The sequence below is a fragment of the Pollachius pollachius genome (assembly GCF_949987615.1).
Source record: "Pollachius pollachius genome assembly, contig: scaffold_67, whole genome shotgun sequence".
Taxonomy (NCBI): Eukaryota; Metazoa; Chordata; class Actinopteri; order Gadiformes; family Gadidae; genus Pollachius; species Pollachius pollachius.
The window spans coordinates 9,882-25,421 of record NW_027641139.1 but is presented as its reverse complement, the minus strand read 5'-3'; the positions used below and the strand labels follow the sequence as shown (position 1 = coordinate 25,421).

At 47.6% G+C, this 15,540-nt stretch overlaps 1 protein-coding gene across 2 annotated transcripts; it reads right to left on the bottom strand.

Annotated features, from left to right (window-relative positions):
• Nucleotides 1–1,457: 1,457 nt before the first annotated feature.
• LOC307091741 (Golgi reassembly-stacking protein 2-like) lies at nucleotides 1,458–8,625 on the bottom strand. Of its 2 annotated transcripts, XM_079759391.1 has the most exons (10): nucleotides 8,472–8,625; nucleotides 7,807–7,887; nucleotides 7,516–7,719; nucleotides 7,327–7,413; nucleotides 6,239–6,369; nucleotides 5,824–5,956; nucleotides 4,524–4,647; nucleotides 3,304–3,426; nucleotides 3,115–3,225; nucleotides 1,458–2,693 (listed from the first exon to the last, which is right to left on the bottom strand). In XM_079759391.1, the coding sequence occupies exons 1-10, from the start codon at nucleotides 8,532–8,534 to the stop codon at nucleotides 2,464–2,466; spliced, it is 1,287 nt and encodes a 428-aa protein (XP_079615517.1). In that variant the 5' UTR covers nucleotides 8,535–8,625; the 3' UTR covers nucleotides 1,458–2,463. The 2 variants fall into 2 exon arrangements, with proteins under 2 accessions (XP_079615517.1, XP_079615518.1); XM_079759392.1 differs by lacking the exon at nucleotides 3,304–3,426.
• Between the last annotated feature and the right edge of the window lie 6,915 nt (nucleotides 8,626–15,540).

Genomic DNA, 15,540 nt, shown 5'->3' with positions numbered 1-15,540 from the left:
TCATCGATGACGCCATCCCCAGATGGACTTCCACCGAAGGATTGGATCAAGTGTTACTGATTTTTACACATTTTTCTTTTGCATCACAGGATTATTTCAAGGACAGGAGTGGGGCCAGGGGGGGGGGGGGCGCGTGGATGTACATTTCATGAGTAGGAGCCGAGCGGTTGCAGAACCCGATGAGTCCCACTCTAACCGTGTGTTCCTCCGGCTCTGGGGGGCGCTTGTCATTTTTGCTGCTACAAAATGTTTGCTTTTAGTTGTGTGACGTGTGGACGCCTTCCGCCTAGAAACATACATACTTGAAATGCGTTAAGAGAGAACTTTTATTTGGCTCTTTTTTTTATTTCCACACAAATATAGACTTTCACTGGCAGTCCCAGAAAGCATTTGTCATTGGTGTCAATTGTTCGGGCTTCGTGTAGAAGTTTCAACGATCATTGTTAGGTAGCAAGCCCCCCCCCCCCCCCACCTGGTGTGTTGTGCGCTGATGCTAAAAGGGGATGATGATATGTTTCAGTTTAAGAAACCAAATGAAGAGACAACAGGATAAGGGTTGTGCTTTTAAGATGCTAGTCTCGATGCCAACATATGCTAACCTTCCCTAAAAAATAAAACAGAAGAAAAGCATTATGTGGGAGTGCGGGTGGACGTGCATGTGTTGTGTGGTGCCCCTTGGAGCTTGAGACCCCCTGGATCATGACCTGAATGAGGGTTATACCGTGGTGGAAGTTAAGATCCTACAGATAAAATGGTGCACTTTGCTGACCGATGCTACATTGAAGTCTTAATTGCTGTTTAGTGCTGAAGCCCGTGCAGACGTCAAAAGAAAAGGATTTACAACGCGTTGACTGCAGTCTACAGCCCTGCATCAGGATAACGTTGTTGGATCTCTTCAGGTTATGTAGAAGGGATTCCGCTTGCTGCCGCTCAGTAATGGGACATGGCGACACGCAACGGGTCAAATGAATCAATCTACTTTGTACTCACTATGGATTCCAATTTAATTTACCTCTGCTTACCGTGAGTTCAGGCTCTCTGTCTCCTTTGCTGTCAAACACACCCTTCCCCTCTGATTCTGTTTTACCCCTTCCTCCTTACTTTGAGGACACCTGTATGAAGTGTGTGTTGGCATCGGGCACATCCCTGACTGTTGGTGACATCACAAGGCAGGAAGTACTGCATAAAGGCAAAGGCAAGTCATGTCATTCATATGCAATAAAGATTGCCTTACAAGTCCTACAACATGTGTTTTGTGTGTGGATAGCATGTTATTGTTTATAGTGTAATGTGTCAACTATACAGGAGACCTTCCGTCATTGGTTTGCATTCGATCGCTCACCCACAGGTTAAATGCATGCAAACCCATATCTGGCTTTTAAAGGCAGGTTTGGGTTCTCCTTTTATCATGGATCTTCTGTTTGGAAGATTAAGAAATACCTTGCAGAGTACCCAGATGCAGGACATAGAAAAAGTTTGTTTTATTTGTACAAACAGTGCTACCATTTTCAAATATGGCCTGTCAAAGTGGTGAGTAAAAAAAACAAAAAGGGGAAAAACACAAAATTAAATTGTTTATTTCTCACGCTGTACAATATTTTCAGAAAGTTGTGCCACACTGACAAAATGGCTCGTGAGATTTAATTGCAACTCTGGTATTCTATAGATTTTTGGCCCTGGCCAGGAATAGTGACGTTTTGAACCCAAACAAACATTTTTGTAACCACACACCCATGTTCTGCTTCATCTTTAATCTATGACCACGCACGCCAGCATATACAGTAGAATATGGAGGCACTAGTGTAACCTGCCTCCGCTCCTTCGTTCTAACTGCTGCTTTTTTTTTGGCAGTTACTCTCAGGCTTCAGAAGGCTACGATAGCCTTCTCAAAGTTTACAAAGACATCAACAAAAATAAGAATGGACAGACGTTCGATGTCTTAACAATTTCATACATATGCGGTGCAAAATAATGCAGAATCATTCATGGTGTGGAAAGATCACACAAAAAAAAATCGAAGAAAAATAGGTTAATAAATGCCAGAATCTAATGGTCAACGGTCTACCCACTAGTGGTGAATCTAAACATTTGTCAAAATAAAAAAAAGCCCAGATGAAACCAAAGGATTGCCATACGAGAAAATGGGATTCCTCGCTACCTTGGAGAAGCCATGTCCTTTACTCCTTGCATTAGCGCTAGCTAAAGTTAGCTCCAGGGGGAAGGGAGGCCCCGGATGGAACCAGGCGTCCGCCTGCCTGCTCCCCCCACACGCCCTGCCACCTTGGAGGGGGGGGCTCTGTGGCTACGTTAGCCGTTAGCACATGTGACACCGAGCTGCACTCAGTCACCCCCTTAACCAAATAAATAGAGAGAGATTAGGTTAAAGAAAGAGAGGTCCACTGAAGACAGAAACTGGGGTGTGTTTTGGTTCCAAGTTGAGCACTATTTCCTTCTCCTTCACCGTTACGACGATGGCGTTCCGGCGTGCTCCGGCGTTTCCCTGCTGTCTGTCGGTAGCGTTTCCCTGGCGACCGCCGAGCAATTCTCGGAAGGCGAAGAGACGGCGGTGGGGGGCGTGGGGGTGAACATGGGGGGTCCGGTGACCCCCTGGGGCAGGAGCGGGCCGAGCTGGGACGGAAGCATCGGGAGGGGGGGCAGCGGGGGCAGGCCCGGGAAGCTCAGGGGAGGGAACGCTGGGATTGGACGAGATAACAGAGACAAAACCTTATTTATAAACCGACCAATAGGATAATGAACCCATAAACTATGAAAAAGATATGCACGTTGTTTTACAGAGGAGCCTCAAGTGAGGGCGATATATCCAAATGTTCCTTTAACTTTACGACCCTTTGTGTTCTTCTGCATATTTCATATATACACCTTTAAGCTTCTTACGTTATTTCATACCTCGTCAAAGGACTCTCCCCCTGAACAGAATGACCGTGAGACCCCTGACGGACCCTAACCCTAACCCTAATGACCGTGAGACCCCTGACGGACCCTAACCCTAATGACCGTGAGACCCCTGACGGACCCTAACCCTAACCCTAATGACCGTGAGACCCCTGACGGACCCTAACCCTAACCCTAATGACCGTGAGACCCGGGACTGACCTAGCGCTCCAGACGGGGGCGGGAGGGCTCCCAGCCCGGCCAGGGACATGGTGCTGAGGTCCGGGAACGCCAGGTTGAGGTTGGCCAGGTTAGCCGGCAGCGGCATCAAACCTGCGACACAAAACCACCATGAGAAACCCTGGCTGGTGTGAGATGGAGTAGCCTGTGGCGTGTGTGCGTGCGTGCTACCTGGCAGCGTGGTGGCGGGGGGGTTAAACGCCGGCAGGGGGGCGAGGGCAGGGCCAGCCGAGGAGCTGGGGTTAGGGTTAGGAGGATACGAGGAGCTGGGGAGGAGGGGGGCAGTGGGGGGCCCTGCCAGAGGAAACACACGTTAGTATTATGAATAACAGGGAAACCCTGGAGTCTAGGGTTAGGGTTAACTCTAACCAGGGTTAGGGTTAACCCTAACTCTGGTTAGAGGAAACACACGTTAGTATTATGAATAACAGGGAAACCCTGGAGTCTAGGGTTAGGGTTAACTCTAACCAGGGTTAGGGTTAACCCTAACCCTGGTTAGAGGAAACACACGTTAGTATTATGAATAACAGGGAAACCCTGGAGTCTAGGGTTAGGGTTAACTCTAACCAGGGTTAGGGTTAACCCTAACCCTGCCAGAGGAAACACACGTTAGTATTATGAATAACAGGGAAACCCTGGAGTCTAGGGTTAGGGTTAACTCTAACCAGGGTTAGGGTTAACCCTAACCCTGGTTAGAGGAAACACACGTTAGTATTATGAATAACAGGGAAACCCTGGAGTCTAGGGTTAGGGTTAACTCTAACCAGGGTTAGGGTTAACCCTAACCCTGCCAGAGGAAACACACGTTAGTATTATGAATAACAGGGAAACCCTGGAGTCTAGGGTTAGGGTTAACTCTAACCAGGGTTAGGGTTAACCCTAACCCTGCCAGAGGAAACACACGTTAGTATTATGAATAACAGGGAAACCCTGGAGTCTAGGGTTAGGGTTAACCCTAACCCTGCCAGAGGAAACACACGTTAGTATTATGAATAACAGGGAAACCCTGGAGTCTAGGGTTAGAGGAAACACACGTTAGTATTATGAATAACAGGGAAACCCTGGAGTCTAGGGTTAGGGTTAACTCTAACCCTGCCAGAGGAAACACACGTTAGTATTATGAATAACAGGGAAACCCTGGAGTCTAGGGTTAGGGTTAACTCTAACCAGGGTTAGGGTTAACCCTAACCCTGCCAGAGGAAACACACGTTAGTATTATGAATAACAGGGAAACCCTGGAGTCTAGGGTTAGGGTTAACTCTAACCAGGGTTAGGGTTAACTCTAACCAGGGTTAGGGTTAACTCTAACCCTGCCAGAGGGAACACACATCAGTATTATGAATAACAGGGAAACACTGGAGTCTAGGAGAGAGAACGAGGAGACATGATACCGGTCTGGAGCTCTGAGGGGAGGGTGGGCGGGGCCGAGCTGATGGACAGGCCTGCCAGCGAATCCTGTAGCCCGGCAGGGAGGGCTGCTGAGACGGGCGGGGGCGAGACCGCAGAGAGCTGCACCTGGAGCAGAGGGGAGGTAATGAGGTCATAAGAGGAGAGGGGAGGTAATGAGGTCATAAGAGGAGAGGGGAGGTAATGAGGTCATAAGAGGAGAGGGGAGGTAATGAGGTCATAAGAGGAGAGGGGAGGTAATGAGGTCATAAGAGGAGAGGGGAGGTAATGAGGTCATAAGAGGAGAGGGGAGGTAATGAGGTCATTAAAGGAGAGGGGAGGTAATGAGGTCATAAGAGGAGAGGGGAGGTAATGAGGTCATAAGAGGAGAGGGGAGGTAATGAGGTCATTAAAGGAGAGGGGAGGTAATGAGGTCATAAGAGCAGAGGGGAGGTAATGAGGTCATAAGAGGAGAGGGGAGGTAATGAGGTCATAAGAGGAGAGGGGAGGTAATGAGGTCATAAGAGGAGAGGGGAGGTAATGAGGTCATAAGAGGAGAGGGGACGTAATGAGGTCATAAGAGGAGAGGGGAGGTAATGAGGTCATAAGAGGAGAGGGGAGGTAATGAGGTCATAAGAGGAGAGGGGAGGTAATGAGGTCATAAGAGGAGAGGGGAGGTAATGAGGTCATAAGAGGAGAGGGGAGGTAATGAGGTCATAAGGGGAGAGGGGAGGTAATGAGGTCATAAGGGGAGAGGGGAGGTAATGAGGTCATAAGGGGAGAGGGGAGGTAATGAGGTCATAAGAGGAGAGGGGAGGTAATGAGGTCATAAGAGGAGAGGGGAGGTAATGAGGTCATAAGAGGAGAGGGGAGGTAATGAGGTCATAAGAGGAGAGGGGAGGTAATGAGGTCATAAGAGGAGAGGGGAGGTAATGAGGTCATAAGAGGAGAGGGGAGGTAATGAGGTCATAAGAGGAGAGGGGAGGTAATGAGGTCATAAGAGGAGAGGGGAGGTAATGAGGTCATAAGAGGAGAGGGGAGGTAATGAGGTCATTAAAGGAGAGGGGAGGTAATGAGATCTTTAAAGGAGAGGGGAGGTAATGAGATCTTTAAAGGAGAGGGGAGGTAATGAGATCTTTAAAGGAGAGGGGAGGTAATGAGGTCATTAAAGTGATGATGCTGAGCAGGTAGGCTCAACTACGGTCAAACAGTTAAACACATCCACTGTGTGTGTGTGTGTGTGTGTGTGTGTGCGTGCGTGCGTGCGTGCGTGCGTGCGTGCGTGCGTGCGTGTGTTGCGAGTACCTCCGTGAACCCATCCTTCAGCGGACTGGAGGGCTCGCTGGGAGTGTTGCCGTGGAAACTGATCTTCTTGCCCTCCTCGAAGGGCCGGGTTGGGATCCTGTGGAGATATCCGTAGCCAATCCCACAGCCAAGGCTGGAAGCAAACAAGACAGGAATGTCGGCGTTCCGAGTGGAAATCAAGCCAAAACTGAGCTCTACTACATCAAAGCTAGAATGTTCTGTTCCCTCTCCGGTCTACAAAAATTGTGTTGACAAATAAAGAATGCTGTGTGCAGCCAGGCACATTAACAGATCACTAGCTAGTGAGGAATTCCAATTAAACAATTTTACTTGCAATTTGACATGCAATCAAGACACATAAGGGCTCAGTCCTTGATGTAGGCTGTCATGGTCCCGTGTGTCAGACATGCGTTACCTGCCCTCTCCTCCCCAGGCACCGTTGGGAGTGATGACCACCTCCCTGCAGTTGTCCGTGTCGGTGTTGTAAACATACAGCTTCAGGCCCTTCCCCTCGTGGGTTTCGATCAGAGAGAACAGGTCCTCTGACTGACATGGGGCAAGAGGATACCGAGAGAATCGACAGAGTTCCAATAGAGAGCTAATGGAGTTCTAATGGAGTTTCACTACATTTCTAATGGACATGTACATTAGCTGGCTAAAGCTGCCCAACTGGGCTCATTCAATCTGGCCCCCTAATCATCCTCCTGTATAATTGGCTGACTCATTAATTCCCTCACTCTCCACCTCAAGCTGGTCTGTGGTGAGCGTTCTGGCGCCGATTGGCTGGCGTGCATCACCCCAGTGGGGGCATCACCCCAGTGGGGGCATCACCCCAGTGGGGGCATCACCCCAGTGGGTGCATCACCCCAGTGGGGGCATCACCCCAGTGGGTGCATCACCCCAGTGAGGGCATCACCCCAGTGGGGGCATCACCCCAGTGGGGGCATCACCCCAGTTGGGGCATCACCCCAGTGGGGGCTACCCACTGGTGGTGGTTAGTGAGGTCCCCCCTTCAATGTAAAGCGTCTTTGAGTGTCTAGAAAAGTGCTATATAAATTCAATCCATTATTATTATTATCATTAGGCCTCATTAGCTCACCTCCACTTTCATTGGTTCTTCGTCCACCTGTTTTTGGTGATGTCACTGATTCTGTGTGAATCTTGTGCAAAACATTCCAACTGTTGTATCTATATTGATCCATACGGCTGTTCACTGGCACTCTGACCGTCATACATCAGTATCCCGAAGGACCAATCCCTCCCAAATCCCTTTAACGTTTAGTCAAGCGCTGGTTTCCTGTTTTACTAAGAAAGCCGTTGAGGCCGTCACACCCATTTCTCCCATCGTCTTTTAATACAGAATCATAACAGCAAACTGTATGACTAATGGATGGCACCACTTTAGAATGGACGCGTGAGTCAGTAAGAGAGTCAGTCAGTGAGATGAGGCTGAGAGATAGCGAAAAGTCATCAATATTGCTGACCTCTGACCCCATCACCTACCTCATTCATGACCGTGTCGGCCCCGATGATGTAGTCTGTGTGCGGCCGCAGGCCGGCCAGCGCCGCCGGAGAGTTTGGCTCAACATCCTGTGGACCAAAAAGTCAAAAGGTTCAGCCAATGCAAATTCCTAATAATTCAAAAAGGATAATTAATTTATTATACATTTCAGTTGTATATCAGTTACTCACCAGCACGTGCCAGACATTTTCATTGGCTCCCTCGAAGCTGCAGAATCTAATCGAGACCCCCAGCAAGCCCTGGCCCCCCCACATGTTGCTAGGGGTGACGGTGGCTTCCCTCAGCTCCAGTGTCTTGGAGGAGTAGACCAGCATTCGCACAGGCTTCTCCACGCTGGCCTTCAACAGGTCCTTCAGCGTGTCGTTGTCCTTATTCTGATGTGGCGGCCAAGGTACATGTAGATCTTTAGGATATTATTATTTTTAGTTTTGTGTCTACTCCCTCCACGGCCAGCAACTTACCAGTCTTGTGGTGTTTATTGACACGATGAAGTCGAAGAACGGCTCCAGCCCCGCCCGGTGCCCCGGCGAGTTCTCCTGAACCTGCAGGAGGGAAGACGGACTTTTAGCTTCAGCTGACCGAGTTGTTACATCGCTGTGATTTCATTTCTAACAATGATCATTATCCTCAATAGGGTTAGGGTAACGTTAAATGTCATCCAACGGGATATGTCTCGTTTCAATACTGTTATAGCCCTCATACAATCATGTTTTCAAATTTCTAAGCTTGGGAAGAATTGACCAGACAGCTGTCTAAAAGGAACCCGATGGCAGACAGGTTGTTCCAATGGACTTCCAGCCGAGCGGACCTAACCTCTTCGCTCACCTGAACTGTCATTCAAGTTAGCCGACTAGCATAGTGAAGGAGTCTGGTACTCATTGACAACATTTTCTGCTACGGGTTTCAAGAGTAACAATGTCATTAGTGGGAGCAAAATGAACATGCATAACTCGAAAATAATCAACAAGGCGAGAATTAAATCCCAAGAATGAATGCACAATTCTATGCATCCTCATTGAGGCCACAGATGACATCTCGGGCCTCAAATCCACATCCGTAGCGTCGAATGCTCCACCGATGCTAAGCTAGAGGCTAACTTCAGGGGTAAATAGATCCAGAAACTCACTCGAAGAACATGGTAGCCCTCAGAACCACCACCCGGTATCTCCACGCTCTGCGATCCTCCCATGCTTCTGTGGTGAAAGGTTTGATTAGGGTTCAATGTGTTTATTTTTCTCCAGGAAAGGTGAGATGGTTTGCACAGACAAACCGGTACACGTCGCCAAGTAACTAGCCGGCGATGCGCATGCGCCATTACGTGGCAGGAAATATGTTTTTTTCATTTTTTCCAATTATCATACATTCCTGGAATGATGATTATGAAGTAATAACTATTCCTTGTAGTGCATTTACCCTTCTTTTGTTTTTGTTGTACATACTTGCACTGTTCATTCAATTGGTTAGTTATTGTTTTAAAGAAGGCTATGCTTCTTTACACGGGGAATGGGTTTGCCTAGCGATTGTAATACTTGCACTTGGTTCTATGAACATCTTTACTGTACCGACAGCGATATATTGTTTCACTTCTTATGACAAATGTACTTATTGTAACAAATGCACTTATTGTATGTCGCTTTGGATAAAAGCGTAAGCCCTAAATGTTTACTGACCTAAACTTATAAATAAATAAGACGTGTGCCCGTATACACACACACACGCACACGCACACACACACACACACACACACACACACACACACACACACACACACACACACACACACACACACACACAATGCTGTGGAGACCTATCCCATTTGACAAGAGGGTACACTGAGGCTGATTGATTTTGGACAGCTTCTATGTTGTGCTTTTTGTTGTTTTTATGATCTTAATGTTTGTGGTACTTTAGGCGTAGTTTTCATATTTATTTCAAATAATATACCGTGATTAACTGTAGCTATATATATATATATATATATATATATATATATATATATATATATATATATATATATGTTACTATCAATCTACTCTGCTATGGGTGCCTGAACATAGTGATGGCAGTCCGACACTGATCAACAGTATCCAGCTGCAGCCCCGGAGAACAACACCCTGGCGTGATAACAACAACCCTGGCGCGACGGAAGTACTCTGGTGTGACGGAATTGATTAATTTGTCAGACTGCCAATATGCTTAATATATTGAGTAATATTCATGTTAACTGTCAATTACTTCCATGAACGAAGTGCAGCACATTTTTCAATATGGGCACAGTATTATTATATTCGAATTTGGCGAAAAGTAAATAAACCACGGCACGGCTTTAACATGAATATTACTCAATAGTTTAAGCATATTGAGTCTCACTTCCATGGTTGATCTTGGTTTCTGATAGCGGTGTGTAAAAAAGGTTTAAAAAATAAATCACTTTCGTCACACCAGAGTACTTCCGTCGCGCCTGGGTTGATGTCACGCCAGGGTGTTGTTCTCCGGGGCTGCAGCTGGACCCTACTCACACTGATGCCGCCTTCAAAACAGCTCGGAGGTTCGGAAGCTCTTGCGGCGTCTTTAAGTAAACCTTCCCTTCTTCCGAAATAGTGGCGAAATCACGCCTCTTCCGGTAGAGCCCACAGGACCTATGAGATCAAAAATTTGAATGGGTTTCAATGGAGAGAAAGTAATTATTTTCTGGTCCCAGTCTTTATATGCCCTGGATAACACATGTTGTTTGTGGATTTAAATGATAATTTTTCATATCAAGAGTTTGGCCGTTTATTGTGCAATTGTTCAGCTATAGGCTGTAAAGAAAACACAATGAGAAAGACTACATGTCTCGTATGTGACGTCACGCTCCCTGCGACTGGCGTGGACAAGACCGACAATCTCCCCATCGGCATAACTGAAACTCTCCACATGGCCCGACTTATAATGGTTTTCACCTCTTTCGATGCTTTTATTCTCCCCTTGGAAAAAAGCGGTGAAGTGGAGCAGAGAGATCGCCATGTCTGTACCAGAGTGGTGGTGACGTATATCATTCGCGTCGAGAGCAGCAAGGGGCTGTAGTTCACAAAGTGGCCTGACACAAACCTATTATCAAACTTCTTCGCGAAATTTGTTAGTTTTCTTTGCATGAAAAATGATCATTTAAATCCAAAAACAACATATGTGTAATCCAGGGCATATAAAGACTGAGACCAGAAAATAATTACTTTCTCTCCATTGAAACCCATTCATATTTTTCGATCTCATAGGTCCCATGGGCTCTACCGGAAGGGGTGTGACTTTGCCACTCTATAAGAGCGTTCAGGTAACGCCCCTGGGAAGTTCGTAGGCAATGACATAAACCGGAAAACAGATCGTTCTGGAGAATAATATGTCCTGGACTGGACTTCACAACGCCGTGTTCATTTGGAAAAAGTTTGCCAAGTCAAGATTGCTTATAACTCACTTTATTTGGTAAAGGTTCGCTATGATATCTATGAAGCAAAAGGAGTATTTTGCACGCGTGGAGATACGCTTAGTATGGCATCTGATGGATGCGGAGCGTTCTGGCCCTGCCCTGGGCTATGTGTTGTGACTTTAATACTGGGCAGGCGGGGACTCAATTATGTGCTCTGATTGGCTAAGCATGGTGCTGAACTGCCACCTCCTGGATGCCCGTATGTGTACTCTGTGCTGATGCCTTGCGACTATGTGTTGGCATTGCAACTTGGTTTGGTGCTGACCTCTTGTGGCTATGTGCTGGAATTACACTTGTTTTTGTGCCTTGAGCGTCTGGGTTTCTCGTACACATGGGCCGCTCGTATCTCTGGAATTGGTACATCAATGAATGGCTTCCTGTATGAGCCGGACGCCTCCCTAGGATGAGGCAGAAGCCTCTCTAGTCGCCAAGGACATATGTGGCCTGTTGGTATGAATGTGTGAATTATGTCACAACTACAAGTATGGATGCCCGCAGGGACCTCTTTGCGCTTCTTTGCTTAATCAGATGAATCAATTATTAGAACTGCTTGCGATGGTTGAACATTTTATATGAGATTTAATCAGGTGTTTATAATTGTATTGTGGCGAGCAGCACGGGAAGGACGAGACGGGAGCCCAGGTTCAGTAGTCATACAACTCTCGCGCCCCTTACGCCTCTTGCCCACTGCATCCGTCCGTTGACTGATCCCCATTGACTTTGAATGGGGACGGACGCGCAATGCATTGTGGATCCGTGCGCTCCGTTGGAGGCTTCGGCGCGTGGGCATGAGGCGTAACACCGTACGATTACGAGAGTTGCCTTTATTTGGCTCACACACGACACACTAAAACACACTCGACATAACCAACCAACATAAACGTCGGTGACGGTGTCGGGAACAACAACTAAATAACAGCAACGCTAACCCACCCATAGCGATAAACAAACCCCACACAATGTCTCCGCGGAATAGGACCTAGGAGGGCGCCAGAGGTCCAACTCGCGATGGTCCGAACAACCCCCCCAGGATCCCTTGTGGTACCCTGAACACCACGGTCGCCCCAGTATGCTATGATGTATCGTAATGCAAATGTTAGAATGGGTGTTAAGTTCACCTCTTAGTGCTTGCTGCAAGTTAACTTTTGTCAATCAATGAACTGGGCAGCTATTGTTGTGACATGATCTCGGGGGAATCGACCACATTTTGGGAGAGGTGGAGGAGCGAGTATTTCCCTACACTCCAGAGTCGTACCAAGACCTACTCCTCCCATTACTGAGGTGGTGGTCCTCAGATCCCATTAGCATTACATGGACTCATAATCAACCCCCATGGCGTTAGTCCTTAGTGGTATCGTGTTCAATGCCAGGCGGGTAGTGTAATGTTACATGCGTTCTGTTTAAGGGTCCTAGAGCCTCCTGTAGGCCACTGAGTAGAATGCAGCTTTTTCGTGTGGTTTTAGAGGTTTGCATTCTCATTGGTTGTTCAAGTCAAATGTTAATTACTCTCTTCATTGGTTAAGATGTTGCCAGCCTTTTACTTGTCAAGCCAGCCATGTTCAGGATCTATGTTAATTTGGCTCTATCTGTCCACATAAGCTTTGGATAAGCTTTGTTTGTAAGTACATAAGTTCATCAACTGTTTCTGCTTATATTTCATCATCATCTATTTGTATTATTTCATAGTATTTTTTTCATTTTTTCATTATTTACAGTTTCACACTATCAAACAACCTGGACACAAGGAAATGCTACAACCTCAATAAATGGACATGCAAATGCACGTTCACAACATACATTGTGCTGCCCCATCATTGAAGCTTCCTAGCTGTACTTCATTCAAGTTAAGAGTGTTTAGGTATCTGATGATGGGCGCCTCCCTACGCGCTCAGGTGCCGGAATAGTCGTCGTCCATTAACACGTAAGGGGTAACAGTGTCGTTTTCATCGGTCGTCGTCCATTAACACGTAAGGGGTAACAGTGTCGTTTTCATCGGTCGTCGTCCATTAAAACGTAAGGGGTAACAGTGTCGTTTTCATCGGTCGTCGTCCATTAACACGTAAGGGGTAACAGTGTCGTTTTTATCGGTCGTCGTCCATTAACACGTAAGGGGTAACAGTGTCGTTTTCATCGGTCGTCGTCCATTAACACGTGTCACTTCTCCCGGTGGTTGTGGCCCCGGGCCCCGGTCTGCCCCAGTACGTGGACCTGAAGTCCAGGACCTTAGACTTCATGGAGCGGGTCCAGGAAGACCAGCCGGAGCAGGACCGAGACGAGCTGTTCAGGAGGTTGGGGTCTGCCTGTCTGTCTCTGTGTCTGCCTGTCTACTTGTCTGTCTCTGTATCTGTCTGTCTGCCGTTCTGTCTGTCTGCCTGACACTCTTTTGAAAACAAAATGTCGTCGTCGTCCTCCTCCTCCTCCCCAGGCAGCGGAGGAGTCACCTCCAGGAGCTGTCCCGGGCGTTCCTGATCCCGTGTGAGTGGGAGCACCGGGCGGTCCTGGAGCTGCTGGGTCTGGAGGCCTTCTGCCAGGACCCGGACCTCTGCACCCTGAGGAGCCTCCGTCAGCGCAGGGCTGCCCCTGCGCTGACGGAGGCTCCTCAGGGTGCAGAGGTCCACCACTGCTGCACCGAGACGACTCTACACCCAAGTGAGGTGGCCCTTTACAAAGTGTGCCTGCAGTATCTACCTGAAACCCTGTACTTTACAAAGTGTACCTGCAGTATCTTTCTGAAACCCTGTACTTTACAAACTGTATGAACAGTATCTATCTGAGACCCTGTACTTTACAAACTGTACTTACAGTATCAGAAGAGATAAATAGATAGATAGATAGATAGATCTATATATGACCAGGGTTCTGCCCCCCCCCCGCCTGTCTCCCAGGCTGTGGCCCCCAGGGGTCCACCCCCCCGCCTGTCTCCCAGGCTGTGGCTCGCCAATGCATCATCCAGGCCATGCTGCCGGCCTTCACGACCGTTGAGGCTTCTGACTACACAGGTCAAAGGTCATGGTGCTGAACCCTTCTCACTGGTAGGAAGTCAGAGGTCATGGCTTCACTAAAACAAAATCAAGCTGTCATCTGCATCCGCTTTCTAATGAGTCTGTGGTCGGATAGAAGTAGTTTGAACCACGAGACTCATCTATTTCTAACTAGGAGGTGTGACCCCTCGCTGGCTCCTAACAGAGGCTCTGTTTCTGTTTCAGAGGACCCCAAGGTGGGCGTCGGAGCCGTGATCTGGGCCCAGGCGGAGTCGGTGATTAAAGACTCACCAAGTTATTAAAACCTCACCATGTATGAGATCCAGATGGTCAATTCTGATGTCAGATGGACATAGGGGGTTCTGGAGGTGATCATCCATCGGGGCACTTAAGTCCTGATGAGTCATTCTAAAGATGTCTTGGTTTAAGTCCTGGTGACTGAAGTCTGTCTAAAGATATCTTGGTTTAAGTCCTGATGAGTCATTCTAAAGATGTCTTGGTTTAAATCCTGATGAGTCCTTTTAAAGATGTCTTTGTTTAAGTCCTGGTGACTTAGGTCCTTTGAAAGATGTCTTGCTTTAAGTCCTAATGAATGAAGTCCTTTGAAAGATGTCTTGGGTTAAGTCCTGATGACTTAAGTCCTTTTGAAGATGTCTTGGTTCTAAACGTCCTGCTCCCCCCCAGGACGTTGGGGACGGGACTGGCCGACTCTATCTGGTGGGCGGTGGCTACAACGCCTACCCAGTGGGGTCCCAGTACGCCCAGTACTGGGACACCAAACATCAGAAACACACACCAAACATCCTGGACACCAAACAATCCGAACCGTGGGAGGACCAAGCACCGATACATCATCCACTGAGCAGAACGCCCTAACCTTCAGGTCAGAACAACGCTTAGACCTCACCCACTGAGCAGAACGCCCTAACCTTCAGGTCAGAACAACGTTTAGACGTCATCCACTGAGCAGAACGCCCTAACCTTCAGGTCAGAACAACGTTTAGACCTCATCTACTGACCAGAACGCCCTAACCTTCAGGTCAGAACAACGTTTAGACGTCATCCACTGAGCAGAACGCCTCTCCCTCAGAAGATCCCTCAAAATGCACAATTCATTTATTCCACTATAAAAAAAAATTAAGACAGGCAGCAGGCTCTTAGCTATGAACCCCAGCATGGCTTAACTTTCTTACATTTACATTTACATTTAGGGCATTTAGCAGACGCTTTTATCCAAAGCGACTTACAATAAGTGCATTTGTTACAATAAGTACATTTGTCATAAGTAGTGAAACAATATATCGCTGTCCGTACAGTAAAGATGTTCATAGAACCAAGTGCAAGTATTACAATCGCTAGGCTAACCCATACCCCGTGTAAAGCAATGATAGCAGCTACTGTAGATGCTACACAATTAAGTACCTTGAATAAGTGCAATGTACAAGTGCCAGGACGTACAACATTCAATGGTGGCTGTGCATTGGTTTCTATGCAGAGTCGAGGTGAACTCTGAACAGGTGAGTTTTGAGTCTTTTGCGGAAGCTGGTGAGCGACTCTGCGATCCTGACATCGGTAGGGAGCTCGTTCCACCACTGAGGTCCCAAAACAGAGAAAAGTTGTGACTTCGCCGATCGACCTTTGCTTGCTCTTAGCGATGGCGGTACCAGACGTCCAGCTGAGGTGGTTGAGCGGAGGTATCGAGCTGGGGTGTGTGGCTTTACTAATGCTTGGAGGTAGGCAGGGGCAGTTCC

Bases quoted from the DNA above. Each gene is read 5' to 3' on its own strand.
- LOC307091741 (XM_079759391.1), bottom strand. From the start codon at position 8,534: ATGGGAGGATCGCAGAGCGTGGAGATACCGGGTGGTGGTTCTGAGGGC. The intron at 7,720-7,806 runs GTAAGTTGCTGG...CCGCCACATCAG, and splicing joins CAATAAACACCACAAGACTG to AATAAGGACAACGACACGCT. The intron at 6,370-7,326 runs GTAGGTGATGGG...GCCCCATGTCAG, and splicing joins CCGACACGGTCATGAATGAG to TCAGAGGACCTGTTCTCTCT.